At 43.1% G+C, this 27180-nt stretch overlaps 1 protein-coding gene across 4 annotated transcripts in view; it reads left to right on the plus strand.

Moving 5' to 3' along the window:
* The first annotated feature begins 607 nt into the window (after positions 1–607).
* DTD1 (D-aminoacyl-tRNA deacylase 1) overlaps positions 608–27180 on the plus strand; it is a 170278-nt gene continuing 143705 nt past the window's right edge. The window contains exons 1-4 of one of the 4 annotated variants that reach the window (XM_045078450.1): positions 608–792; positions 6767–6857; positions 8492–8727; positions 26643–26749. In XM_045078450.1, coding sequence (XP_044934385.1) covers positions 750–792; positions 6767–6857; positions 8492–8727; positions 26643–26749 — 477 coding nt within the window. In that variant the 5' untranslated portion in view covers positions 608–749. The remainder of the gene's footprint in view (positions 793–6766; positions 6858–8491; positions 8728–26642; positions 26750–27180) is intronic. The other 3 variants (XM_013057065.2, XM_004754151.3, XM_004754150.3) reach the window with 3 other exon arrangements.

Below are 27180 nucleotides of genomic sequence, written 5' to 3' on the forward strand. Positions count from 1 at the left end.
GGCTCTCTGCTTAGTGGGGAGCCTGCTTCCTCCTCTCTCTCTGCCTGCCTCTCTGCCTACTTGTGATCTGTCTGTCAAATAAATAAATAAAATCTTAAAAAAAAAAAAAGAATGCTGGTTGGGGGAAGCTGCTAAGTATTAGTATTAGAGGAATTAGAATGACAGGCTCATAGATCTATGGAACTGCCACGGCATGGCTAAGTCATATGAATACTTACATACCGTAGTTAAATAGCTATTTTAGGAAGCAGATTCTATTTTGTCTGGTTTTTGAGAAGACACCGAGGCGGGAAGACAAGGGAAAAGGAATTTGGGAGCATCGGGAAAGGGGGTGGGCGGGTGGCAGGAGAAACACAGTATTGAGATTCAGGACAAAACTGGGATTTAGGGATGATGGGCTTTTAGGTCGGGAATGTAACACAGCTGCCGCTTGGGCAGGGGCTGAATCTGTATAGGAGCTGGGGATCCCGCGGGGATTTCGGGATCCGGTGGGGGGCTGGGCCCACCTGTGGCTGGGGCAGGACCAAGGGCGGGGCGGGACCTATCACCAGGTGGGCGTGACCGACGTGGGCGGGGCCGACCTGTGAATGGGCGTGGCCGACGTGGGCGTGTCGCCGCCAACCGGGACGGACCGGGCTGTTCTGCGCGCTTCCTGGTGTCACCCGCAGAGGGCGCCGGCCGTCGAGCCGCCTGCAGAGTAGCGAGGCCGGAAGGAGCGCGGCGTCGCCCCGCTCGCCCCAGCAGCCGCCATGAAAGCCGTGGTGCAGCGCGTCACCCGGGCCAGCGTCACAGGTCAGTCGGGCGGGGCCGGGGTCGGGCCCGGGAGGAGCCACCCCTGACCCCGCGCCCGGCAGTCCCCGGCCGCCCCCGCGAGGGTTCCCCCGCGCCGTCCCCGAGGCAGCTGCAGCCGCTGCGGGCCCTGGCGAACTCGCCCCCGCAGCCGGGAGTCTCCGGGTTGGCTCCAGGCGCCGCCTCGGCCACGGAGCAGTCCACGTGCCCCGCGGGCCCTGGCGCGGCCCTGGCTGCAGGGTTCTTCTTTGGGTTCATGATAAACGCGGCTTATTATCGTGTTGTTTTTGTTTTGCATTGTCTTGTTTTGTTTTTTGTTTTTGGTTCCGAGTACCGGATGGCAGAACCTCTGAACATCCCCATGGCCCGTTCTTCGGTGGAGTGTTCCACAGACAGCACGTAGGCAGCATTTCCCCAGCAAGGACACCACCATCCGCCCCTTACAACGTTCTATTTTAAATTTCCCATTTTTGCCCATTGTCTACGGGTCCCAATTTTTATGGAGCTTGACTGCCAATAAAATGAACAGATATGAAGAGTTGTTCATATGGATGAGTTCTGACAGTTGTGCACACCCACGTGACCGCCCAGACTCGATACAGAATGATCCCCGCCCCCAGGACACTTCTCTCACTTCTCTAACCCTACAGGGGTAGGGTCAGAATCTAAAGAATTCTGGATCCATTATTTCTGTTTGCCACCAGTTTCTTGTGGGACCAGGCCACCCAGCCATTTGTCATTACTGGATCACTGTAGTCTAGTTTGAACATCAGAGATTCAGATGATTAATGTGTATAAGGTAGTCGTTTTAAAAACTCAAACCAAGATAAAAAGATGTTAAAATTTTTTTTTAATGACTAATACTAGATTTTATTCTAGTCTTCTGTTTTTTTTTTTTCCCCATACTTATAGTATTGTTTTCAGGTTTGCTGTTTTTTAACTAAAAGCACCCAATTTAAATAGCAAATTAAAATCTTTCAAACTATTCAGCAAATCTCACAAAATACATGTTCTCAATATATCAGATCATCAGTGAGTGAACTTTGAGGAAATTAAGTTCTAATCTCTTGCACTCTTCATTCTGCTGATCTGATATATTAATTGTGGGAGGTTGTTAAATAAAATGGAATTCTCTCTCACTCCTGGAGGGAACTTCAGGTTAGCTAGGCCTTCTAGCTGAACTGTAGTGGAAAGATTTTCCGATTTCTTTAGAATGTGACTGGCTTCACTGAAACGTGTTGTACACGAATGGCATTTTATTATGGGGGTTTTAAAATGTCACTTTCAATTTTATGGTTGGGACAGAGGATATAGGAGTCATATCTTAGTATGTGGCAGACTCAATGAGATTGGTCAAGTACATTTTGATGTCTTAGCGTGGTTATTGTGATAATTTTAAAACCGTTATTATGGAATATTTTGAACATGTTCATTTGGTTACTCAGGCGGCAAAGTGTGGTAGCTCTCATGTCCTATCATTCAGCTTCAGCAGCTAAAATCTGAATAGAATCATGTAATGTTGGGAAGGGGATCTAAAATGGGCTTGAATGAGTTAATTTGAGAGGTTGTGAATTCTTCTTGAAGTAGAGGTCAGTGGTGATGCCAGTGTGCATGGGAAATTGACCGAATATCTCAGGTCTTTTCTAGCCCTGTGATCTGTTGTCTAAAATGGTGATTTTCAAGTTTTTTTTTTCCCCTTGGAAATTAATTTGTCAATAATAAAAGAACCCTTTGGGTCTCCTAGTTCTTCTACTTGTCCCTGGAGGGGGAAGGAAAACTACTCCAAAATAGGAGAGGAGACTATGTTATAGATAGACTTTGGGGCATAATTTGTTTCTTATTAAGACAGTAATAGATTATAAAAATGTTGAAACTCTTCAAAAATTTTTTAAAAATTTATTTATTTATTTATTAGAGATTGAGAGAGGATCAAAGAGGCAGAGGGAGAGGGAGAAGCAGGCTCCCGGCTGAGCAAGGATTCCCCTCTGGGACCATGACCTGAGCCAAAGGCAGATGCTTAACTGACTGAGCCACCCAGGCGCCCCCCCCCTTTAAAAAATATTTTTAAAAATTTTATTTATTTGAGAGAGAGAGGGAGAGCATGAGAGAGTGGCTGAGGGAGAGGGAGAAGCATGAAACTCTTCAGGTAGTGATTTGAATCACTTTGAATTGTGATTCTACTTTTTAGAATCTATTTCAGAAAAGATTTAGAGGGATGAATAGCCAGAGCAGGGAGGATCTTAGAGCAGTGAAATTACTACTCTGTATGATACTGTAGTGGTGGATACCTATTAATGTATATTTGTCCAAATCTATGGAATGTGCAACGCAAAGAGTGAACCCTAATGTAAACTATGGACTTTGCGTGATAATGATGTGTCAGTGCAGGTTCATCAGTTTTAACAAATGCACCCTTGTGGTGGGGGGTGTTGACAATGGGGAAGTGATGGATGTATGGAGGCAGTGAGTATAGTACCTTTTTCTTTTTTTAAAAGAGGGGTTGTGGAGCAGAGGGAGAGGGAGAGAGAGAATCTTAAGCAGGCTCCATGACCAGGCCAGAGCCAGATGCAAGGCTTGATCTCATGACCCTGAGATCATGACCTGAGCAGAAATCAAGAGTTGGACACTGAACTGACTGAGCCACCCAGGCACCCTGAATCTGTATCTTTGCTCAGTTTTGTTGTGAACTTAAGACTGCTCTAAAATGTAAAGTCTAAAGTTTAGTATACAGAGGTTTCCCCCACAGTGTTATTTATTGAAGTGAGAATTTTGAAACAAACCATATATCTAGGCAAATGGGATGGTTAGTTGGTCCAGTGGATAGAATGTAAATATTCCACTTGATGGGATGTCACTATTAAAAGATGTTTAGGAAAAGCTTATAACATGGAAAAAATCCTTATGCACTGTTAAAAGGTGGGACACAAAAATTTATATACAATATTATTACAGTATTTGAAAACAAATATGGAGTAAAACCTATGGATAGAGAAAATATCAAAAGGAAATCATTGAGGGGTTCCTGGGTGGCGCAGTTGGTTAAGCATCTACCTTTGGCTCTGGTCATGATTCCAGGGTCCTGGGATTGAGCCCTGCATTGGGCTCACTGCTCAGTGGGGAGCCTGCTTCTCCCTCTGTCTGCCTCTCCCCCTGCTTGTGCTCTCTCTCTGACAAATAAATGAGTAAAATCTTTTTAAAAAAATTAAAAAAAAAGGAAATGATTGTAATATCAAAGTGCTTGTCTTTGGTGTTCTTTTTTTCCTTCCTGTTTCTTATATTTTCTAAATTTTCTGTAATGCTTCTGCATTAATTTAATGGTGGCTATAACTGAATAACCATTATATTTAAGCTTTTAAAACATAACTGGGGAAAATTAAAAAAATATATTATTGATATTATAAGAAAATAATGACTTCTTTAAAGAACAAAAAAAGCCAGAAGCTTTTTCTAAAGCAACACAAACAAGCCAACCACCCCAGTTGTTTACTGGTTATTTCAGGATAGATTATTTCTGTTTCAGCTTCTGAGTCATTGGCTCAAAGGACTGTAAATCACTCATAGTCCATTATAAGCAAAGCAGTGCAGAAGAAAATACTTTTTTGCATAGAAAGAAGAGAAGTTAAGTTTTACTGATATTTGCGTTGGAATGTGTTGATGCTGATACTCCCCTGGGGTCTGCATGTCAGGTGGTCCCTTGTCAGGTGAAGGAAGAGGGGGGTTTCTCATTCTTTCCTTAGCTTGCAAGATATGACAACACTTTTCAGTCTATGATGCCTTGTCAGGTATATTTATAGATAATATTATCCAGCAGAAGCAAACAGGAGAATGTCAGAGTCTACCCTTCTCCTGATTGGAACATTAGGCTAATAGATGGTAAATAACAAGACGTCAATAATCTTTTTTTTTTTTAAAGATTTTATTTATTTATTTGACAGAGAGAGATTATAAGTAGTTAGAGAGGCAGGCAGAGAGAGAGAGGAGGAAGCAGGCTCCCTGCTGAGCAGAGAGCCCGATGCGGGACTCGATCCCAGGACCCTGAGATCATGACCTGAGCCGAAGGCAGTGGCTTAACCCACTGAGCCACCCAGGCGCCCAAGACGTCAATAATCTAATGAGAGTTGGGAAAAAGTTGGCCAAAAATTGGACACCTAAGTGGCTCAGTGAGTTTGGTGTCTGCCTTCGGCTCAGGTCATGATCTCAGGGTCCAGGGATTGAGGCCTGCATTGGGCTCCCTGCTTAGCTGGGAGTATGCTTCTCTCTTTTACTCTCCCTCTATATTCTTTCTGTCTCAAATAAATAAATACAATCTTTCAAAAAAGTTAAAAAGGTGGCCAAAAATTTTGAAAGTTATAAAGATTTAACATTTGAAGTATGGATTTGGGTTCACCGTCATAACAATGGATCTTGGCCTAAGAACTGTGCTAGCACTGAGATACTGCATCATAGTAGTGAAGTGTACATTTGACTATAAGTACATACACAAATGCTTGGAATATATATTCACAGATCTGTTTATTTGTGGGTGAGATGCATGATTGAAAGGGATTTGGAGGTCATTGGCTTAGAATACAAAGTTTAGTACCAAACTGGGAAATAATAGAAGTTTGCTGACTTGAAGGTTAAGTCGTATTTATTTAATTATTTTCTTATTTAAAAAAATTTATTTATTTATTTTAGAGAAGTGGAGAGGGGGCAGAGGAAGAGGGAGAGAGAGTCTCGAGCTCTGGAGCCTGGCACAGGGTTTGATCCCATGACCCCAAGATCATGACCCAAGCCAAAACCAAAAGTCCCATGTTGACTGACTGCACCACTCAGGCACCTTGAAGCTTAGCTTTTATTCATTTATTTTTTATTTATTATTATTATTTTCTAATGTTTCTTTTTTTTAAATTTTATTTAATTTATTTATTTGACCGAGAGAGAGAGAGCACACAAGCACGGGGAGCAGCAGGCAGAGGGAGAGGGAGAAGCAGGCTCCTTGCTGAGCAGGAAGCCTGGTACGGGGCTTGATTCCAGGACCCTGAGATCATGACCTGAGCTGAAGGCAGCCGCTGTATTGACTGAGCCACCCAGGTGCCCCGAAGCTTACCTTTTATACTATGGTTTTTATGTACAGTGTATTTATCTCTTTATAGTAAGTCGAAAAATTATTTATTTTTCTGACATAAATGTCTGTTATTTTGTGTTGCCTCTATATTGTGTTACCATATTTGCTGATTCCCAAGAAAAGAAGGTATCTCCTTTCAGAGAATTAATACTGGATTAATAATTAATTAAAGCTGGATTCTCTTGGGAGGAAATCTCTGTTCTGTTTTTACAGATGGGCATATTCTGCCATGGAAAGTTTAAGGTATCTTTCCCATGGTATTACAGATAAAAATATGGTCCTAAAATTTGGCTTAGTGGTTGTTCATTTAAGAACTCATTCATTCCAGATAAAAACATCAGAATGGGGTATCTGGGTGACTCAGCTGGTTAAGCTACTGCCTTCGGTTCCCTGCTTGGTGGGGAGTCTGCTTCTCCCTCTGACCCTACCCATCTTGTGCTCTCTCTCTTTCATTCTCTCTCTCTTAAATAAATAAAGAAAATCTTTAAAAAAATCAGAACGGACATAAATCTTGATTATCTCACTGCATTTATGGAACTCATTTTTTAAAAAATTCCTTTAAAATTTTATTTGTTTACTTGTTTATTAGAGAGAGAGAGAGCTCAAGAGATGAGAACATGAGCGGGGTTGGTGAGGGGCACAGGGAGAAGCAGACTCTCTGCTGAGCAGGGAGCCTGATGTGGGTTTTGATTCTAGGACTCTGGGTGCCACCCAGGCACCCCTATGAAACACATTTTTGAGTACCTACTAACTTTATCAAAGAAGTTATAAGAAGTACGTGTGATATTTAAACATTCCTCTGGTTACTTAAAAGTGTGTCATGGCACCTGTTTGGTTCTGAGTCTTTTTAACTTTTTGTTTCCTTTCTAGTTGGAGGAGAGCAAATAAGTGCTATTGGACGGGGCATCTGTGTGTTGCTGGGTATTTCTCTGGAAGATACACAAAAGGAAGTGGAACACATGTAAGAGGCGCATTTTGAAGTCATTGCTATCTGAATGGGATGTGTAATGGTTCCATTTCTATATTTCTGTCTACCTGCCTATGTACTGATCTTTCTAAATTATATATAAACATTCACTGGAACTTTTTTTTTTTTTTAATTTTATTCATTTATTTGACAGAGAGAGAGATCACAAGTAGGCAGAGAGGCAGGCAGAAGGAGAGAGGGAAGCAGGTAGGCTCCCTGCAGAGCAGCGAGCCTGATGCGGGGCTTGTGGGGCTCCATCCCAGGACCATCAGACCAAGACCTGAGCTGAAGGCGGAGGCTTAACCCACTGAGCTACCCAGGTGCCCCATGTACCCTGGAACTTTGATAGTATTTTATTCCTATGAAGTGAGCTTCTTTTATCTGTGTCCCATTGGTGTAATAGGGTTATCTCCATGTTTCAGATGTGGAGACTGAGGAAGACTAATTTGTCAGGTGACACCCCCTAAGTTAGTAGCAGAGCTGGAATCCTGCAGCCTTGGTCCCTATTTGTTCCTTTATCCCAAACCATTCTCTTAATGCAGAACTGAACTTTTCTTATGAATGATTTCTCTTTCCAGTTTGAGCAGTATGATCTGGGCACCATTTATGCATTTAAAAAATGCTCAGTTGTCCATTGTATGCGTAGCATCTGGAGCTCAGACAGTTAAATTATTTGCCTAAGATCATGAACGCCTGTGTAGCAAAAAGCCTGAATTCACTTTAGATTCTAGGCTCCCTGACTCGGAAGCTGGTGCTGTTTTTACTGGGATGGGGGAGTTTGTCATTGCTATTTCCTGACTGGCTCTCTAAGTACAGGCCGCCTCCCCCCAGCACCTCATGGCACATTTGCTTCGGATGTATGTAGATCTGTTTATTCTGCCTGTTGGTGCCCATACCTGGGTATAATTCCACCCACGGTCCCTTTGTAGTAGGTTGGAATCAGACTTGGAACTTAATTCCTGCTAAGGACTAAATGTTCCCTGGTCCTCTTCCTTGCCAAAGTGGCTGCTCTTTGTCATCCACATTTATAAGAAAGGCCCTCCTGGGGCTCAAGAGGCATGTAACACAGTTGTCAGGGAGGCTACTGCCAGGACTTTTTGCATATTTGCAGTAACCTTGAGTTTTCTCCAGGGTGTTTGCCCAGCGGTTCATTTTGAGTAGCTCAAAGAAAGGGTGTAAAGATGGGGTATTGTTTATTCCAGTGTAAAGACTGAATTCTTCCATAAAAGAAATTAGAATTGGGTCCCTGTCTTGACACTTCCACCAACCGGAAGGAGCAGTTAGTGAGTGTTTGTTCTTAGCTCTGGTTCCCATGGGTAGCTGCTGGGGGGACTGGCCAAAAAAAAAAAAAAAAAGAAAAGAAAAAGGAATCCTGAAACAGCCCTGTGATGTAGGTCTGTTACTATCTCATGTTATAGGTGAGGAAACTGAGGCCTAGAGTGGATAAGTTACTTGCCCAGGGCCCAAATAACTTTCTCCTTATGTCCTTACATATATGTATTACGTATAATATTATGTCAGCATTATGTCCTTATTCGACAGGATGCTGGTGACACTTTGGAAGTATGGAGTGCGTTGGGGGTGCTTAACGATTCTTCAGGTAGCTCTCCCTACTGTTTTCCTCGTAGGGTCAGAAAGATTTTGAACCTGCGTGTGTTTGAGGATGAGAGTGGGAAACACTGGTCAAAGAGTGTGATGGACAAACAGTACGAGGTGCTCTGCATCAGCCAGTTCACCCTCCAGTGCGTCCTCAAGGGCAACAAGCCTGACTTTCATCTGGCAATGCCCACAGAGCAGGCAGAGAGCTTCTACAACAGCTTCCTGGAGCAGCTGCGGAAGACATACAGGCCGGAGCTCATCAAAGGTAGGCAAGAGGGTGAGCCCGCCCAAGAGGAGGGTCTCTGGGACACGTCCAGAAGGGGGAAAAGGAATCTGCAATTATAGTATTTCCTTGTCCAGAAAGTTTGTTGTTTGTGCTTATTATTTCCTTGAAACAGCAGAGTGGCTGCTTTCTTCTGCTGTGGTCGGAATCGGAGTCCTCTAAAGGCCCCTGGTACTGTTTATCCTTCTTCTTTTTTCTGTTCACATGTGAAATGTTTAGCAATGTTTGATACAGTGGTGTTTTATTTTGCTTGCTTATCATGTCCGACAGAGAATACAGGGTAAGCCACAAATGTGAGCCAGGTGTCATTTTTAATTTCTTATAGCCATATTAAAAAAAAAGTAAAAAGAAACAGGTAAAATTAATTTTAAAAGCACATTTTAGGGGCGCCTGGGTGGCTTAGTGGGTTAAAGCCTCTGCCTTCAGCTCAGGTCATGATCTCAGGATCCTGGGATCGAGCCCCGCATCGGGCTCTCTGCCAACAGGGAGCCTGCTTCCTCCTCTCTCTCTCTCTCTCTGCCTGCCTCTCTGCCTGCTTGTGATCTCTGTCTGTCAAATAAATAAATAAAAATCTTTAAAAAAAACAAAAAAAACACAAAAAACACATTTTATTCAACCCAAATATATCCACAATAGTACGATTTTACCTCACAATCAATATAAAAAGTTGAGATAATTTTCATTCCTTTTTGGTGCTAAGGTTTTCTTTCTTTCTTTCTTTTTTTTTTTTAAAGATTTTATTTATTTATTTGATAGGCAGAGATCACAGGTAGGCAGAAAGGCAGGCAGAGAGAGAGGAGGAAGCAGGCACCCCGCTGAGCAGAGAGCCCAATGTGGGGCTTGATCCCAGAACCCTGGGATCATGACCTGAGCTGAAGGCAGAGGCTTTAACCCACTGAGCCACCCAGGCGCCCCAGTGCTAAGGTTTTCTAAATCTTGGTGTGTAATTTATACATACAGCCCATCTCAGTTTGGACCAGGAACACTTCACATACCTAATACCCTTGTGTTTGCTTAATGGTTGTCATATTGGACAGTGAAGGTATAGGTCTTTGCTTAACTGCTTATTGGTGGGAAAGCCAACCTAATTTGACTGAGGCTTAGTCTAGAAAAAAGCCTTGGAATAGTGGTCCTGTTTTATGAGAGAATTGTAAATCTGAACTTATGAGTCTGTTTAAGGGGGCATTCATATTCTGTTTTCAGGTTTCGGCGGGGTGGGGAGGGAAGATTGCATTTAATACCATCATGTTTTGCCTTTTTTTTTTTTTTTTTTTTAAAGATTTTATTTATTTATCAGAGAGAGAGAGGGAGAGACCGAGCACAGGCAGACAGAATGGCAGGCAGAGGCAGAGGGAGAAGCGGGCTCCCTGCTGAGCAAGGAGCCTGATGCGGGACTCGATCCCAGGATGCTGGGATCATGACCTGAGCCGAAGGCAGCTGCGTAACCAACTGAGCCACCCAGGCGTCCCATGTTTTGCCTTTTATTTCAAAGCTGTTAGAATGTTTAGCCTTCTTTGGTAATACATCTCAATGTGAGACTTTTCTTAGTAGAATGTCTCAGTATCTAACTGCAGTTTCTTTTGTTGCCATCATACCCTTTTGTAGAGTCTAAGAGTTGTTAATAGTTAACTCTATATTATCTCCTATACTTTGACTTTCTCTGGAAGAGACAAAGCTTGGTCCCTTATTTATTGAACCTATTTTCAACCTTAAGGATTAGAAGTTACTGCCTGATTTTGAAGCTCTGTAGCAAAGCCCCACATTGAGGATTGTCAGCTTATTAGATTCACTTTTTTTTTTTTTTAAAGATTTTATTTATTTATCTGTCAGAGAGAGAGGGAGAGAGAGTGAGCACAGGCAGAGAAGCAGGCAGAGGCAGAGGGAGAAGCAGGCTCCCTGCTGAGCAAGCAGCCCGATGTGGGACTCGATCCCAGGACGCTGGGGATCATGACCTGAGCCGAAGGCAGCTGCTTAACCAACTGAGCCACCCAGGTGTCCCAGATTCACTTTTTAGAAGAGTGATATTCCTGTCTCTCTTCAATATTTTTTCTTCTCTTAATTCTCCTCTTAGCTGTGTGAAGTGTCCCTTTGCCATGATGAGGATACCCCTGCCTTAAATCAAATCCCACTCTCTCCTTGGGTCCTGGTAGAGTAGAATGTATTTGCCTCTTCTGGAAATAATCCAAGTTTAGAGATCCATTCATAATCTGGTCATGGATGTCTCCAGTACTTTTTCCCACCCTGTGTCCATCAGGATTCTTTGGTATGGCATTGTTGCAAAAATGTTTCGTCCCAAAATTAGTAATTAAGTCAGGTCCTCTAAATGATTATTTCTCTTTGCTGAGCTGAAGATTAAATGCTGTCATCATTGTCTTTTGTGCTTGGTATTGGTAGAATCATCCCATTTCTGAGTAATCTCAGACATATTTTAGAAGCCCCTTGAAAGGATGAGCACAAGGAATATTATAAAAATGTAAATAAAGGCACTTTAAATGGGAGAACACTAGTGGTTGTTAAAGAATGCTCAAGTGAAAACAAAACAGCTTTCATCTGAGTCCTTAAAGAGGAGTGTTTTGTGTATTATTAGGTGTTTTGTGTTCCTTTTACTTTTTGAAGTGGTGTGTATTTTATCCAGATAATTCTCTGAAGTGCCTGAAGCAATGTACTATAAACACTACAATTTTATAATGGACCACAATTTAAGTTCGTGGGGATATGATACATCTGATCGTTTTGATAAAAATTGATGTGATTTATGCAAAGAGTTTTAATCAAAATTTATTTCCAAATCCTTTGGACTTTGAGAAACACTTAAGTGGGACAACAGTGCCTCTCTTGCTCTTGCAGCTTTTTATCTCTTTTATGGTCTTCAGTAGAATGGGAAGCAGAGAGCATGTTTTACAGGCTTGCTGTGTTTTGCTTAATTTTGGGTTTTTGGTTTCCACTCCAGTTTGGAACGCCCTCTGAGAGTGGAAAGGATGATGGAACACAAACCAACTGCTAATAAATACGTTTTCTTTATTTTAGGGTTCTTGTGGCCACTTTGGCAATTTTAAGACTTAAAGTAGTTTAATTTCCTTTTTGAAAAAAATTTAAAATGTTTTTTTTCTAGTTTTATATTGCAATTGACATGGAACACCCTATTAGTTTTAGCTGTACAGCATGATGATTTGATACATTGGTATATTGTGAAATGATCACAATGCTAAATTCAGTTAGTTCCTTACCTCACATAGTAACAGTTTATTTTTCTTGTGATGAGAACTTGTAAGATCTCCTCTCCCAGAAACTTTCAAATTTGTGATACAATATTGTTAACTTTGGTCACTATGGCATACCATAAGCCAGAATTTATTTATCTTACAACTGGAGGTTTGAACCTTTTGGCCACCTTTACCCATTTCACCCACCTTCCACCCCCTGCCTCTGGCAACCACCAACCTGTGCTCTGAATCAATGAGATAGGTTTTTTAGATTCTGCATATATGTGAGATTGTGTAGTATTTGTCTTTCTCTGTCTGTCTGAAAGCCCTTAAGGTCCACCCGTGTCCTTGAAAATGGCAGGATGTCCTCCTCCTCCTCCTCCTCCTCCTTCTTCTTTATTTTTATTGGCTGAATAGTATTCTGTTGTGTCTAATACACCACGTCTTCTTTATGCATTCATCTGTCAGTGGACACTTAGGTTGCTTCCATGTCTTGGCTATTGACTTTAATTAGACTTTGCATTTATTTTTACTCCTTTGCTCTTTATTTAAAAAAAATATTTTATTTATTTATTTGACACAGAGAGATCACAAGTAGGCAGAGAGGCAGGCAGAGAGAGAGGGAAGCAGGCTCCCTGCTGAGCAGAGAGCCCAATGTGGGGCTCCATCCCAGGACCCCCTGGGATCATGACCTGAGCCAAAGGCAGAGCCTTAACCCACTGAGCCACCCAGGTGCCCCACTCCTTTCCTCTTTAATGACTGGAACTTTATTTTAAATTTATATTTAGTTTATTTCTCTTAACTTGTTGTTAAGGATTGAGTATCAGGAAGATTGTCCCCTTTATTCCCTGTCTCTCTTCCCTTCCTGCCCCACCTTTCATGCTTTTCCTCACTAGCTGCAGCTCTTTCCCTTAGGCCCAGCCCACCTCAACTGTCTTTAGTGAACTAGACCTTATTGCTTTATGACTGAAGAATGTGAAGGTATGATGAGTTCAGGGTCAGCTTGGGCTGGATTCCCTCTGTCATCACTGTTTTGACTGTCTCTTTGGAATTCTCTGAGTCCTGCTTTCCCCTGTGCGTTTCAGCCTTGTCCTCAGGCAGGCCTTCTGCAGGATGGTCATGATGGTTACAGTCTTCACAGTTCACCATCCCAGGAAGGACAGTAAGTCTTTGTCTCTGCATTTCAAGCAGAAGTCCTGAAGGTCACTTTGATTGGGCCAGCTTAGGTCCCATGGCCACCCTTAAACCAATATGGGATGGACTGCGTGACTCAGTTTGGGTTATGTGTTTCGTAGAGTATGGAGTTGACCTCCTGGGAACCACCTGGAGCCACAGTGAAAGTCTGAGGCTGTTGGGAAGGGGGATGGGAGAAATGCCTTCTGGAAGGGCTACCTGAAAGTGCCACTTGTGTGTCCTTGACTTGCTCTGTTGGTGGCTCTTGGCAGTGGGATTAATAGAAGGGGTGTGGTCAAGGGGAGTAGGTGGTCCTAGCAGAACTGCCTTTCTAGTAGTGGGGATGGTGAGGGGACTGTCATATGATGTGTGTGCAGTTAATGTGGGTCTCCCTTTTCTGGTTACCTGGGAGGCAGGAGCAAATGGCATAATACCCCCAAATGGCTCTTTGAGGCCCTTTCTGCCCCAGTTGGCCTTTACTTGGTACTTGAAGCCAAGTTGACCCACCGTACTATCATGACCAGAATTCTCAGCACCCTTGACCTGTTTGGATGTAGTTTGTTTGGAACTCTCGGGCTTTGCTTCTGCCATGGCACCCCTCCCCACTCTGGTCCAGTGACACTTAGGCCTTGTGAGAGTATTTCCTCTTCTCAAGAACTTGCCTACCTTGTCTTACGCTGCTGTTCACTATTGCTGCATAAAATATTACCCCAAAACTCAGTGGCTTAAAAATAACCCTTCTGTCTTCCTCAGTTTTGTGGGTCAGGAATCTAAGAGGGGCTTGGCTGGGTGCTTGTCTCTGAGTGCTATGGTGTTGGCTGGAGCTGGAGGATCTACTTCTGAGATGGCCTGTGCATATTTCGCTCCGCCCCTCTTTCCCATCTCATCTTATTCCCCAGGGTCTCTCGCCATCACTTGGTCTTCTTACAGTCTGGCGGTCTGAGGGTAACCTGATTTCTGACATTGTGGCTGGCTTCTCCCACAGTGAGCAGTCCAAGACCAGGTGTTTCACGAGACAGGAAATGAGAGTGCCAGCCCTTGAGGCCAGGCCTGGAGGGGGGTATAGTATCACTTCTGCCATATGCTATTGGACAGAGTAGTCACACAGCTTCCATGGGAGGGATGCAGACCCACTTTATAGTGGAAGGGATGTCAGAGTTTGTGACCATCTTTAATCCTGCGTAGCTTGTAACAGTGGTGTTCTCAAAGGGTTTTTCCTGTTCTCTGGCTCTTTTTCTGATAATTGATTTAGGGGGAAAACCCAGTGCGTATATTCAGTTTTTGCCCTCTACTGCAGAATGAACTAGAGGTTAAGGGTGCTTTATTGGACACCCAGACTGAGTGGGCCCAGGAAACTGGGTCCAGATGTGGCCCTTGGCAGCCCATTGGGAATCGCCATCCTTCAGAAAGAGCATGGAAAAGTAGTGTTCAGTGGGAGGCATTACATGCTGTCAAAATTGAGTATTAAACATGCATTGCTTTTATAGGTAGGAAAAAGTAAATGTTAAACCAAAATGAAATAGTTGAGAGAGAGAGATCTCCGCTCTCCAGCTTCTTGTTCCAACACTGAGCCATTTGTAATGGGCCCAGGGAAGCAATCACCTGTTGGCTTTGTTGAGCAAATCAGAAGCTGCCATGATATTAAAAAGAGCTACCTGTGTATTCCCTGTGGGCTCTGATCTCTCGTGGGCGGCAAAGAGCTAGACCAATGTGGAAAGACATTTCAGGAGAGCAGCAGCTCTCTGATTGCCTCAGCTTTGTTCACTCCGTGGGACATCCATTACGTCCAGGGCTCCTACAGGTTTGTTCACAAAGAGAAGGCGCCGGGAGGAGGAAGCCCACATCCAGTATTTGCTTTGTGGTTAGTGTTTAATTTTTATGGATTTGTTTAATATCCTACTCTTTTTATTACATAAAGCATGTTAGCAGCCTGAGTGAGCTTTCAGCGGAAGCCTTTTATATAGTTCAGCAAGGGTGTGATGCCAGAGGCATTATTGTTAATGTAAATTTCGGAAATCACAGCATGAGAGCACATCTTCATTGTTGATAAATGGCAAGGCTGGTGGACTGTGATATAGGCCGATGGCTTTCATGAAATCTGATGCAGATGTGTGACTGATCTTGGCCAAAAAGTTAGTTTTCTGTTAGTTTTCTCCTTCCTTTCCATTCATTCTCTTCAGCTTCCTTTATTTCTGCCTGTCTCTTTAGGTCTTAGACTTACACTAACTATGTCATCTCTGTGACTAGTTTACCTTCGTTTAGCTTCGTTTAGCTTAAATGGCAAACTATATCTATTTTTGCTTTTGTTTCTTTCATTATTTATTTGTTTTTATTTTTTGTTTTCTTATTTTTTTATTTTTTATTAACATATAATGTATTTTTTGTTTCAGGGGTACAGGTCTGTGATTCATCAGTCTTACACCACTCATAGCACTCACCATGTTTTTGTTTCTTTTAAAAGATTTTGTTTTTAAGTAATCTCTGCCCCCAACTTGAAGCTTGGACCTATATCCCCAATATCAAGAGTCACATGCCCCATTGACTGAGCCAGCCAGGCTCCTTAGTCCATTTTTGTGTTTAGATCCTAGCTTTTTGTGATTCCTTGATTTGCTTAGTTGATTGCCAAGGTGAACAATAGCATACTTTTTGCCAGTTCTCCTTTCCCTATCTAACTGTTTGGAGCCACATTATACATAGTGTCACAGATGTGGTCACCAGTATCCTGTGTTAATGGCAGAGCGGCACACCGTAGTTATTTTGTGTGACAAGTGCCCCTGGGCCCAGGGAGATGAGGACAGGCTCCTTTTGGTGGCTTTACTGTTTCATCCATTTGCTTCCTCCCTGGCTCTTTCTCCCTCCTGTCTTTATTCTCCTTCAAACCCTTTTATCTCATTTTCTGAGTTCCTTCATACTCCACTTGTGAATTGTGGGGTCAGCCTCTTTTTCTTGCCCAGTAGAGTCTGTGATTGCAGCTCAGTTTGACGACATGAAGGCCATTTTTAAAAAAGAAGATGAAGGTACAGTTGTGAAGAAACTCACTGTTGTCATAATCTGAGGACATGAAATAACCCAGGATGAAAGGAAGAGTCTGAATCTCTCAGTGGAAGTAGGGCAAATTTAAAATTGTATTGTTTTGGGGTCTGCAAATTCAGAAATATTGATAAATTATTGATAAAATATTTGGCTCTCTATATTTTCTTCAAACAAAGGGTGTATTAAATAATAGGGTACATGGCATTGTGTCTCAATTGCTTTTTCTTTCTTTGGTGTGCCCTTAGGGGATCTTCCATTTTACTAATTTTTTTCTTTGACCAGGTCCAGTTTGGAGTTGAGCCTGTCATTTGAGTTTTAAGTCAGTAGCTTATTTTTTATTCTCAGTATTTATTCTTTCTAAAATTGACTTATTTTTTATTGTGGTAAAATAAACACCTTTTTTATGTAACATAAAATAAACCATTTTAAAGTATAGAGTTTAGTAATTATGTACTCACAGTGTTGTCTAACCATCACCACTGTCTAGTTTCAAAGCATTTTCATTACCCCGAAAGGAAACCCTATGCCCATTAAGCAGCTGCTTTCCCTTCTCCCCTACCCTTAGCTCTGGTAACCAGGAATCTGCTTTTGGTCTCTATGGATTTGCTTCATCTGGATATTTAATGTAAGTGGAACCATACAATCAATATGCAGCCTTTTGTGTCTGGCTTCTTTGACTTAGCATAATGTATTCAAGGTTCATCTTTTGAACATACAGTGTGCATACATACATACATTGTAGCATATCATCAGTACTTCAGTGCCGTATACAAAGAATATCCCATTGCGTGAATATGTCACATTTTGTTTTTCTATGAATTCTTTGATGGACACTTGGCTTGTTCCCAACCTTTCAGCTATTGTGCATAGGGCTGCCCTAAACACGTGTGGACAAGTTTTTGTTTGAGCACCTGTTTTCATTTCTTTTGGTTATATACTCACGAGTGGAATTGCTGGATCGTATGATAATTCCATTTAACTTACTGAGGTACACCAGATTCTTTTCCATAGTGACTTTTTACAGTCCCACTGGCAGTGAGGGTTCTCATTTCTCTGTATCCTGCCACAGTTGTTATTCCCTTTTTAATTTTTATTTATTTTTTGATTATAGCCGTCCTAGCGGGTGTGAAGTGGTATAGCATGATGGTTTTGCTTTGTAATTTTCCTAATGGCTAATGATATTGAGCATCTTTTCATGTACTTGTTGGCCATTTGTGTATCTTCTTTGGAGAAATGGCTATTCAAGTTCTTCACTGATATTATTTTATTTTTATTTTTAATTTTTAAAAAAAGATTTTATTGATTTATTTGTCAAAGAGACAGAGACCATAAGCAGGGGCAGCGGCAGGCAGGAGAAGCAGGCTCCCCGCTAAGCAAAGAGCCCAAGGACCCTGGGATCATTACCTGAGCCAAAGGCAGACGCTTAACCCGCAGAGCCACCGAGGCATCACATCTCCACTCATTTTAAAATTGAATTGTTTGAGGGGTACCTGGGTGGCTCAGTCAGTTAAGCACCTAACTGTTGATCTCAGTTCAGGGCTTAATCTCAGCGTTGTGAGTTCAAGCCTTGAGTTGGGGCTCACAATTAAAATGGAATTGTTTTTTGTCTTTTTGTTGTTGAATTGTAAATAATTTATAAATTCCAGATACCAGACCCTTATTATATGATGATATATGTTATATGATTATATGATTTGCAGATATTTTCTCCCATTCTGTGGGTTGTCCTTTCACTTTCTTGGTAATGTCCTTTGATGCACAAAAATTTAAAAATTCTTTTTTTTCCCTTTTCTTTTTTTGTGGGCTCACCATAGGGCTTGAAATCATGATGCAGAGGTCTAGAGTCTCATCTCCCCTGACTGAGTCACCAGGCACCCCTAAAATTTTTTTTTATTGAAGTGTAGTTGACATACAATATTATATTAGTTTCAGCTGTGCAACATAGCGATTTGACAGTTATGTATGTTATAAATGATTAAATGTTTCTACCATCTGTCCGCATGTAGAATTATAGCAGTATTATACACTACCCTGTGCTTTACTTTATATCCCTGTGACTTACTCATTTTATAACTGACAGTTTGTACCTCTAATCCCCTTCACCTATTTCACCCATCCCCACCCCTAAAAGTTTTTAATTTGATGAAGTCCAATTTTTTTTTTTTTAAGATTTTATTTATTAATTTGACAGAGAGAAATCACAAGTAGATGGAGAGGCAGCCAGAGAGAGAGAGATAGGGAAGCAGGCTCCCTGCTGAGCAGAGAGCCTGATGCGGGACTCAATCCCAGAACCCTGAGATCATGACCCGAGCTGAAGGCAGCGGCCCAACCCACTGAGCCACCCAGGCGCCTGATGAAGTCCAATTTTATCCTTTTTTTTCTTCTGTGTTTTTGGTTTTATATATAAGAAACCATTACCAAAGTCCATTGTCATGAAGGTTAACCTTATGGTTTCTTTAATTTTTTTTAACCTTATGGTTTCTTCTCAGAGCTTTATAGTTTTAACCCATACAGTTAGGTCTTTGATACTTTTTGAGTTAGTTTTTGTATATGGTGTGAGGTAAGGCTCTAACCTCATTCTTTTGCATGTGAATATCCAGCCATTCCATCATCATTTGCTGAAAAAACTATTCTTCTCCACTGAATGGTCTTTGTACTTTTATTGACTATATATGTTTGGATTTGTATAGTAGCTTTTGAAATTGAAAATTGTAAGTCTTCCAGTTTTGTTGTAATTAATTTTTGAATAGGTAATGTGATCAGATAGTTCATACATCAAAATGATATGAAAAGGTCTGCCTTGGGAAATGTGTTGTCTACTCTGTTTCCCTTACTGTCTGTAGGTAATCACTTTTAATTAAATTTTTCTGTCTTTCTAGTGTTTCTTCATGGACATGTGAGCAAATATAAATCTATATGTCTCTTTTATACAATGGTAACATCTTTAACAAATTATTTTTAAAAAGATTTCACAGTGTGTTCCAGAGATTCTTTCCTTATTAGTTCTTAGAGAACTTCCTCACACCTTTTGGAACAGCTGTGCAGTGTTCTGTGGTGGGAACAGAGCCTAGCTTACTTAATCTATTTTAAATCTTATTTAATCATGTGGAGCATGGAGGCATGACCCTGAGATCATGACCTGAACCAGAACTAAGAGTCGGATGCTCAATGGACTGAGCCACCCAGGCACCCTTGCTTTTTTTTTTTTTTTAAAAGTACGCTCCATGCCCAGTGTAGAACCCAGCACAGGACTTGAACTCACAACCCTAAGATCAAGACCTGAGCTGGGATCAAGAGTCAGATGCTTAACTGACTGAGCCACTCAGGTGGCCCAAGGACAGACATTTCTGATAGTAATTTTTGAAATGTCTGCTAGATTTTGAATCATGGTTTCTTAGGATTTCTATGACATTTCTTACTCCAAAGCTACAAAGAAATCTGGCTATTTTCCCCCCTAGTGGATTTATGCTTTCACTTTTTGATTTTGAAATCGTAGATCCATTTGGAGTTTATCTTCTGTATAGCGTAAAACAGATCCAAAATTTATCTTTCTCAGGTGGTTATGAGATGGTTCCCCAAAACATTTATTTAAAAAACCAACTTTACCTCCACTGATCTGAGATTCTGACTTTATCCCATACTAAATTCCTGTATGTGTTCATGAACTGTTAGGTTTTGTTTCTATTCTGTTTTTGTTTTCTTTTAGTCTGTATGATGAAGACACACTTTCAGTTATTGAAGATTTTGCTATACTTTCTATAGGGTAAGGGGAGTCTCACCCACATTGCTCTTTGGAGTTTCCTGCCTATTCTTAATTGTTTTTCTATATGAACTTTTAAATCAGCTTGTCTAGCTCCAGAAAATAATCTGTGTTATTTTTATTTGAATCATACTCATCGTATAAATTTATGAATTTTGTGGTGGATGATGATAATCACCCTCTAGCATATTTCCTTACCTTCTTTGACTTTTTTGTGGCCATGGGGGCTCCCCACTCAGGGGAGGGTAAGAGTTTATAGGCTTAGTCCTTCCAGTCAACCTTTGAGCTTCTCTGAGGCTCCTTCTCCCATATGTCTTTTCTTCCTAGAGGCTCTGAACTGGATAGAACCCTGCTGTGAAGGCACTCCAATCCCAAAGTGAAGATTTATTCCCTAGCCTGTGTCCCAAACTATGTCCAGTCATATCACCTAGCCCAGCACAATAGAGGTTCTACAGTGAGGCTAAGTGATATTAATACACTCCTTTAATATAATACATAAGAAATGCATAATAAAATGCCAACAACATGGAGATGCACTGAACTTGAATGTAAACCTTCTTCCATTCTTACAGTCTCAGGGAAAACTCCTAGGTCAAGTTTAAATTCTGTATCATATTCAAGTATAAAGGAATTAAAGTTTAAAATCAAACTCATGGTCTGATGAGCTCAGAGGCCATTCTCCCTGGTTTCTTACTTTGCTGCTCTTGGTGGAAGGGTATTCTTGCCCAGTGGGGTCCAGGCTCTTTCAGCACAACTGCACCGTACTGTATAAGGCTCCTTGTAGGTCCTCTGGGGCCTCACACTGCATTGTCCTCACACAGGCTCCCTGACGCCTTAATGAGAAGAACAGGGAGCCTTCCATGTAGTTATCCCAAGCAGAAAGAAGCCATGCCCAGGACTCCAGCAGAGACCAGAGATGTGCAAGCAAAGCCTGATGGCCAGAGAAAACCTTGCCTTCAGCCTCTCTGTTATATGAGGGGGCTGTGCCAGTAGGAATCTGACTTCAGAACTTCAGCTCAGATGAGAATTTAACCTCCCAGCAAGAGGTTAATTTTGGGCTATTTCCCCTGGCAACTCCTGTTTACAGCTCTTTAGTTTGGAATTAGGGTGACCCCCTTCGGTGGTAGGTGCCCTCACCTGGGAGTAGACATTTTCATTTCCATGCTGGGCCACAGGGTCTGTTCCCTAGTTTCTCTGGCCTTGGACTCCCTGGCCTGAGACGTCTGCTGCCTGGAGGAGGTGTTTCTCTTGAGTGGACAGAACCATGACAGAGACAAGCAGAGACCTTTGATAAAGAGGACTTGAGCCTGAGGAGAAGCCACAAGATTCCAGGAGTTGACTTTCTGGTGCCTTTCATGATGCTGGATGTGGAATGGAACCTGGCAGTGGTTTTAATGCTGCCACCCAAGGCCTAATGTGGCTGACAGGGCCTGTTGTGTGCCCTTTTTCCTACAACTGAATCTTTTCCCCAGCCAAGTCATTTAGGAAATGTCATTGCTGGAGCTACTGGACTTTGCTGATGGCTTCCAGAGCCCTTGCCTCTGCTTCATAGGTTCCCTTGAGCCAGATTAGCCTGCTGGGGAATCTGTGCCCTACTGGTGGTGCCCTGAATCCGCTGAGCTCTCTGGGAAGGGGGGCTCGGGGACATGGTACCCTCAGAGAAGCAGTTCTGTGCTGGTGGGCAGAGCTGCCATAGTGCCCATGGCCCACCAGGGTCCACTCCTCTGGGCTCCAGGTGTGATGCAAGCCCATGCGTCTAGACCAAACTCCGTTAGCTGCGGTGTCCCTCTCCTTGCCACATGCTTATTTTGAGTCCTCCAGTTCCACACATTTGCTTGATTTCTTGGTTCCCAGCCTCTGTACCTGATGTTAGGGTCTCCATCAATAACCCTCCTCCCTGCCTGCCTGGGCTCTGAACAGCTTTAAAGTAGAGTGAAGAGGAAGCCTGGGTGGTGAGGACTTTGCCTTAGTGACTGAGGGAGCTGCCTTTGGGGGTGTGCTCAGGTGGCTGGCCTGAGGCTCAGGACTGGTCTCCAGAGGTAGGCCAAGTCCCAACTTGGTCATGGCCATGCAGGCTGGCTATGGAAGGTGCATGGGCTTGCTCCCAGCCAGGCCAAGAAGCCGTCAAGCCTTCTGTTCTCCATTTTTCTTCAATAGCATGTTCTTTTTGGTGTGGTTTCTTTGCCTGCCCCCACCTCCCCGCCATTTACCCATATTCTACCATGGACAGCAGTGGGAGTGACAGCAGTAACAGGGACCCAGATTTCCTGCACACTGACTGTGGTGCTGTGGGCCCAGTGCCATACCTGTACTAACAAGCAGCCTCCCTGTGGTGACCTGCTGTGGTCCTTGAACCAGCAGGGGCTCAGAGAGGTGGGGGGGGGGGGCTTCTCAGGGAGTGGTGACCATTAATCAGGTATTGTTCAGAAGGTGGGATGTCAGCCTTCACAGGCTAATGGGGCGCAGTGGTTTGGAGCTCGTAGAGGCCTTGGACAGTAGCTGCTGGAAACCAGGTCACAGCAGGTTTGGGGCTCCTGCTGGGAGTCTTCCAGCTGGAAACATGTGGCACAAATGTTCCTGACACGTGCTTCTCCAGCTCTGGACAGAACCCTGGGACTTAGAGTTAAGGGTGACTTGATTATATCATCATTAGAGCCCTGCTGTAGTTCTGCAGATATGTTTCTGTCTTTTAAGATTATTTTTAAAAATGTTTTTATTTCCTCTGGCCAGTATAAATTTTTCATGGGGCTTTACTCTTTGATCTGAACTGGAAAAAATGTTCCATTTTAAGACCTCTTAAAACATGTCTTTGGATTTATTGTCTATACAAATGGAAATTCAGATAATAGTTCTGTTCATAACTGAAGAAAAACAGGAAAAGAAAATAAATTTTTCGCTACTTGAGTGATAAACACGGTGAAGCATATGCTGTATATCCTGGCAACAGAAATTCAAGGTCGGAAATAATTCCTTTCCTCCTGAGTCTGCCTTCAGCTTCCCTGAGGAGTGCAGCGGCTGAAATTTTGTACTAATTGTAGCCATAATTTTAGCATGCAATTAAACACATGATTTCCTTCCCAGCTGATGTCTTTTTAGCTAGTCTGACATGGATAAAACAAAAGCCCTGTAGATTTAAATGGCCACTTTAATTTGATAGGAGTTGAAGAAAAGTCACCATTGTTTGAGCACTTTTGGCTGCGTGGTAGAAACGAGATTAATCTTGCCTGTAAAAATGGTGAACAACTTGGGTGCTTCTAATGGAGTTTCTAATGCTGCTCTCTGAGCATTGAAGGGAACCAGCTGTTGGTATGTCCATTTTGCTAAGACCCTCCATGAGGTTAAGGATCATTGGACAGAGTGCTACCAGGGGGAGGAGTCCGAGATGGGAACTGTATGGTTGTGGCAACAGGAGCAGAGGTTCGTGGATGTCGCCTTATGCGGTAGTGGGTCTGGCACCCGAGGGAACCTAGGACCTGAGAGCAGAGCTGCTCTCCAGGGAGGGAGCAAGAGAGGCCCCAGGCTGGCCTGCCCTGAGCTAATGTGTCCATTTGGTGCTTTTCTTTTTCTTGGCTTCTCTCAGCGGGTCATTTGCCCTGTAAAAGATATTTTATGTGAAATTAGAGCTCCTCGCTCCGGGGAGTTTGGGAACTACCAAGGTAAAGAAACTAAATAGGTTTCTCTATTCAAGGACACCTTGAGAATCTGTTACACGTTGCTGTGCTTTGTGAGTCTCTGAAGGAGAGTTCAGCAAATGTGGTTTTCCAAAAGAATGTGACTGTGGCATTCTTTATTCAAGGAATACCTGGCAGGGCACAGTTGGGGAAGCGTGGTTCATGAGTGTCATGAGTGTCAGGGCTATTTGCACCTGGCAGCTGAGTCTTTGATCTCTAGCACCATGTTGGCACATAGTTGCTGTGAGTGAAAAACAGTGAGTGGTTTTTCACATGTGGACTGGATCCCATATGCTCTCTTTGTTACTTACTGGTTGGTGGCAGCAGAGGAGTTCCTGGTGGTTCTCTTTGTGAGCATTTGTACTATTTTAATCTGGATCCAGTTCTTTTCTTACTTTGCATTTAAATTGATAAATTTAAATTAAATAAATTTAATTGATAAAGTGTCAAGACCTGTGTGTTCCCTTGACTAAGTGTCTGTGTGTGTTATCAGCAGTAATTAGGCCCAGGGTTTAACAGAGGTACTTGGATGGATGGAGTCGTTTTTCTGATACTGCACCGAGTCATCTCTCAAGACATATTCTTGGATTTCTTTATAAATGTAATTCAGCGTTTGGGGATTGGTCAGATACAACTGAGTGGGTTTGGGTGTTAAAACAGAAGGTTTGGAATAGGACACAGAGAGGAGCTCTTTTCTGGGGCAGCCTGTGGCCATTTTGAAATGAATCCTAGAGAGGAGGATGGTTCTCACAGTGAAGGAGCAGGATCTTCCTTTCCACCTATCCTTTTACTTTTATATTTAATTTATTTGAAAATTTTAATTATGAAACACAAATAGACACTAGTATGCTCACTACCCAGCTAGTCCCATTTGTCTGAGGTTTCTCTCTCAAATCTCATCATCCCCTGCCTTCTATTCAGTATGAATGTGGTTCTTGTCCTGTGTTTGGCTTTTTTGCTCATGTTTTTTTCATATATATTTAATATATATATCTTTGTAAACAATATAACTCATTTTGGTTATTTAAAAGTATCATTTAGGGGCGCCTGGGTGGCTCAGTGGGTTAAGCCTCTGCCTTTGGCTCAGGTCATGATCTCAGCGTTCTGGGATTGAGCCCCACATCGAGCTCCACATCGGGCACAGAGCCTGCTTCCCCCTCTCTCTCTCTGCCTGCTGCTCTGCCTACTTGTGATCTCTCTCCCTATCAAATAAATAAATAAAATCTTTTAAAAACCCCAAACTTAAAGTATCATATAAATGAATAAATCGTATTAAAATGATATGTCCTTGTTGCAAGTTACTTAAAAAAAAAAGATTTATTTTATTTAGAGGGAGAGAGAGAGCATGCACACGTGCAGACATGCATCTAGGGGGAAGGGTAGAGGGAGAGAGAATCTCCAGCTGACTCACTGCTGTGTGGAGCCCAACACAGGACCTGATCCCATGACAGGAGCTGAAATCAAGAGTTGGACCCTTGACCAGCTGAGCCACCCAGGAACTCCAAAAGTGGCTTTTTATTTTTATGTATTTACTTATTTAAGATTTTATTTATCTGACAGAGAGAGACCCAGTGAGAGAGGGAGCACAGGCAGAAGGAGTGGGAGAGGAAGACAGGACTTCCCGTTGAGCAGGGAGCCTGATCCAGGCCTTGATCCCAGGACTCAGGGATCATGACCTAAGCCAAAGGCAGATGCTTAATGACTGAGCCACCCAGGCACCCCAGCAAGTGGCTTTTTAAAGATCATGTCACGTGTTTGAGATTTGCCTTGTTGACACATGTGGCTGCCGCATAGTATTCCACTGAGGAGTTAAAGTAGAGTTTATACATTCTTCCCCCCATTGAGGGACAGATTGTGTCCACTTTTTCTGTAATAAATGCTGCCTGGGGGACACCTGGGTGGCTCAGTCAGTAAAGCAGCTGCCTTCGGCTCAGGTCATGATCTCAGGTTCCTGGGATGGAGTCCCACATCGGGCTCCTTGTTTGGCAGGGAGACTGCTTCTCTCTCTCCCTCTTCCTGCCACTCTGCCTGCTTGTGCTCTCTCTCTCTTTCAAATAAATAAATACAATCTTTAAATGCTGCCCAGATGAACACCCTCGAACATTCCTTTTTTTTTTTTTTTTTAAATTTATTTATTTGACAGAGATCACAAATAGGCAGAGAGGCAGGCAGAGAGAGAGGAGGAAGCAGGCTCTCCGCTGAGCAGAGAACCCGATGTGGGGCTCGATCCCAGGACCCTGGGATCATGACCTGAGCCGAAGGCAGAGGCTTTAACCCACTGAGCCACCCAGGCGCCCCGAACATTCCTTTTGTGTAAGAATTTCTGAGTAAACCCCCGCACCCCTGAGGTGGAATTCCGGAGTTGTAGAACTTTTTCAAGCACCATCATGCCCTCTGACAGACAGAGATCAGAAGTAGGCAGAGAGAGAGAGAGGAGGAAGCAGGCTCTCCGCGGAGCGGACAGCCCGATGTGGGGCTTGATCCCAGGACCCTGGGATCATGACCTGAGCCAAAGGCAGAGGCTTAACCACTGAGCCACCCAGGCGCCCCCCATCATGCCCTCTGAAGTGGCTAAACCAATTTACCTTCTGGCCATTTTATGATCCTGTAAGCCCACATTTCCCACCTGATGTTCCCAGATCTTTTCATTCTTGCCTAGTCCATAGGGCTTGCATGTCTGCTCTTTTTTTTTTTTATTATTAAAAGATTTTATTTATTTATTTGACAGACAGAGATCACAAGTAGGCAGAGAGGCAGGCAGAGAGAGAGAGAGAGAGAGAGGGAAGCAGGCTTCCTGCGGAGCAGAGAGCCCGATGCGGGGCTCGATCCCAGGACCCTGAGATCATGACCCGAGCCAAAGGCAGCAGCCCAAACCACTGAGCCACCCAGGCGCCCCAACATGTCTGCTCTTTAATTTTGCATTTCCCTCTCTACTTCCATCTTTTCCCGTGTTTACTGGCTAGTCCTACTCTTCATGTTTCTGATTGCATTGATCTGGTGACTTTTTAGACGGAGACAGGTCTCCGTCTCTCATAACTGTTTGTGTTACTCTTTCAGATGGCAAGTTTGGTGCCTACATGCAAGTCCACATTCAGAATGATGGACCTGTGACCATAGAATTGGAGTCCCCGGCTCTTGGCGCTGCTACCTCTGACCCGAAGCAGGTAAGCCTGGACTCTGTCGGAGTCTGTCCCCTGGCTTTTGGCTTTGATTGAGTCCCTGGAACCGTTCTCTCTCTGAGGTGGAGAAGAAACTTCATTGTAGTGAAATAGTATCTGTGTTAATACATCCCTTCCCAAGAATGCGTCTGTTTACACTGCATCTCCTTGGTGCTGTGGTAAACTGGACAGTACTTCTCCCTTAACCTTCTCCTGACTTTGGATTCCAGAGAAAATGTCCTTCGCCAGAGCCCAGCTCTTTTCCCCGCTGCGAGGTGCTTTGGTGCACACGCACCGCTGGGTGGCAGCAGAGTAATAGCACAACTCCATTTGAGCCCTGGCCTGTCCTTTGCATGGGATCAGAATGGTTACCTGGAGTGGGTTTTGTCCCACTGAGGGTACATGTGCCACCGGAGGTTCTCTGTAAATCCTTATTT

The sequence above is a fragment of the Mustela putorius genome, unplaced genomic scaffold (genome assembly GCF_011764305.1).
Source record: "Mustela putorius furo isolate JIRA1106 unplaced genomic scaffold, ASM1176430v1.1 tig00000253_pilon_pilon_pilon, whole genome shotgun sequence".
Lineage (NCBI taxonomy): Eukaryota > Metazoa > Chordata > Mammalia > Carnivora > Mustelidae > Mustela > Mustela putorius.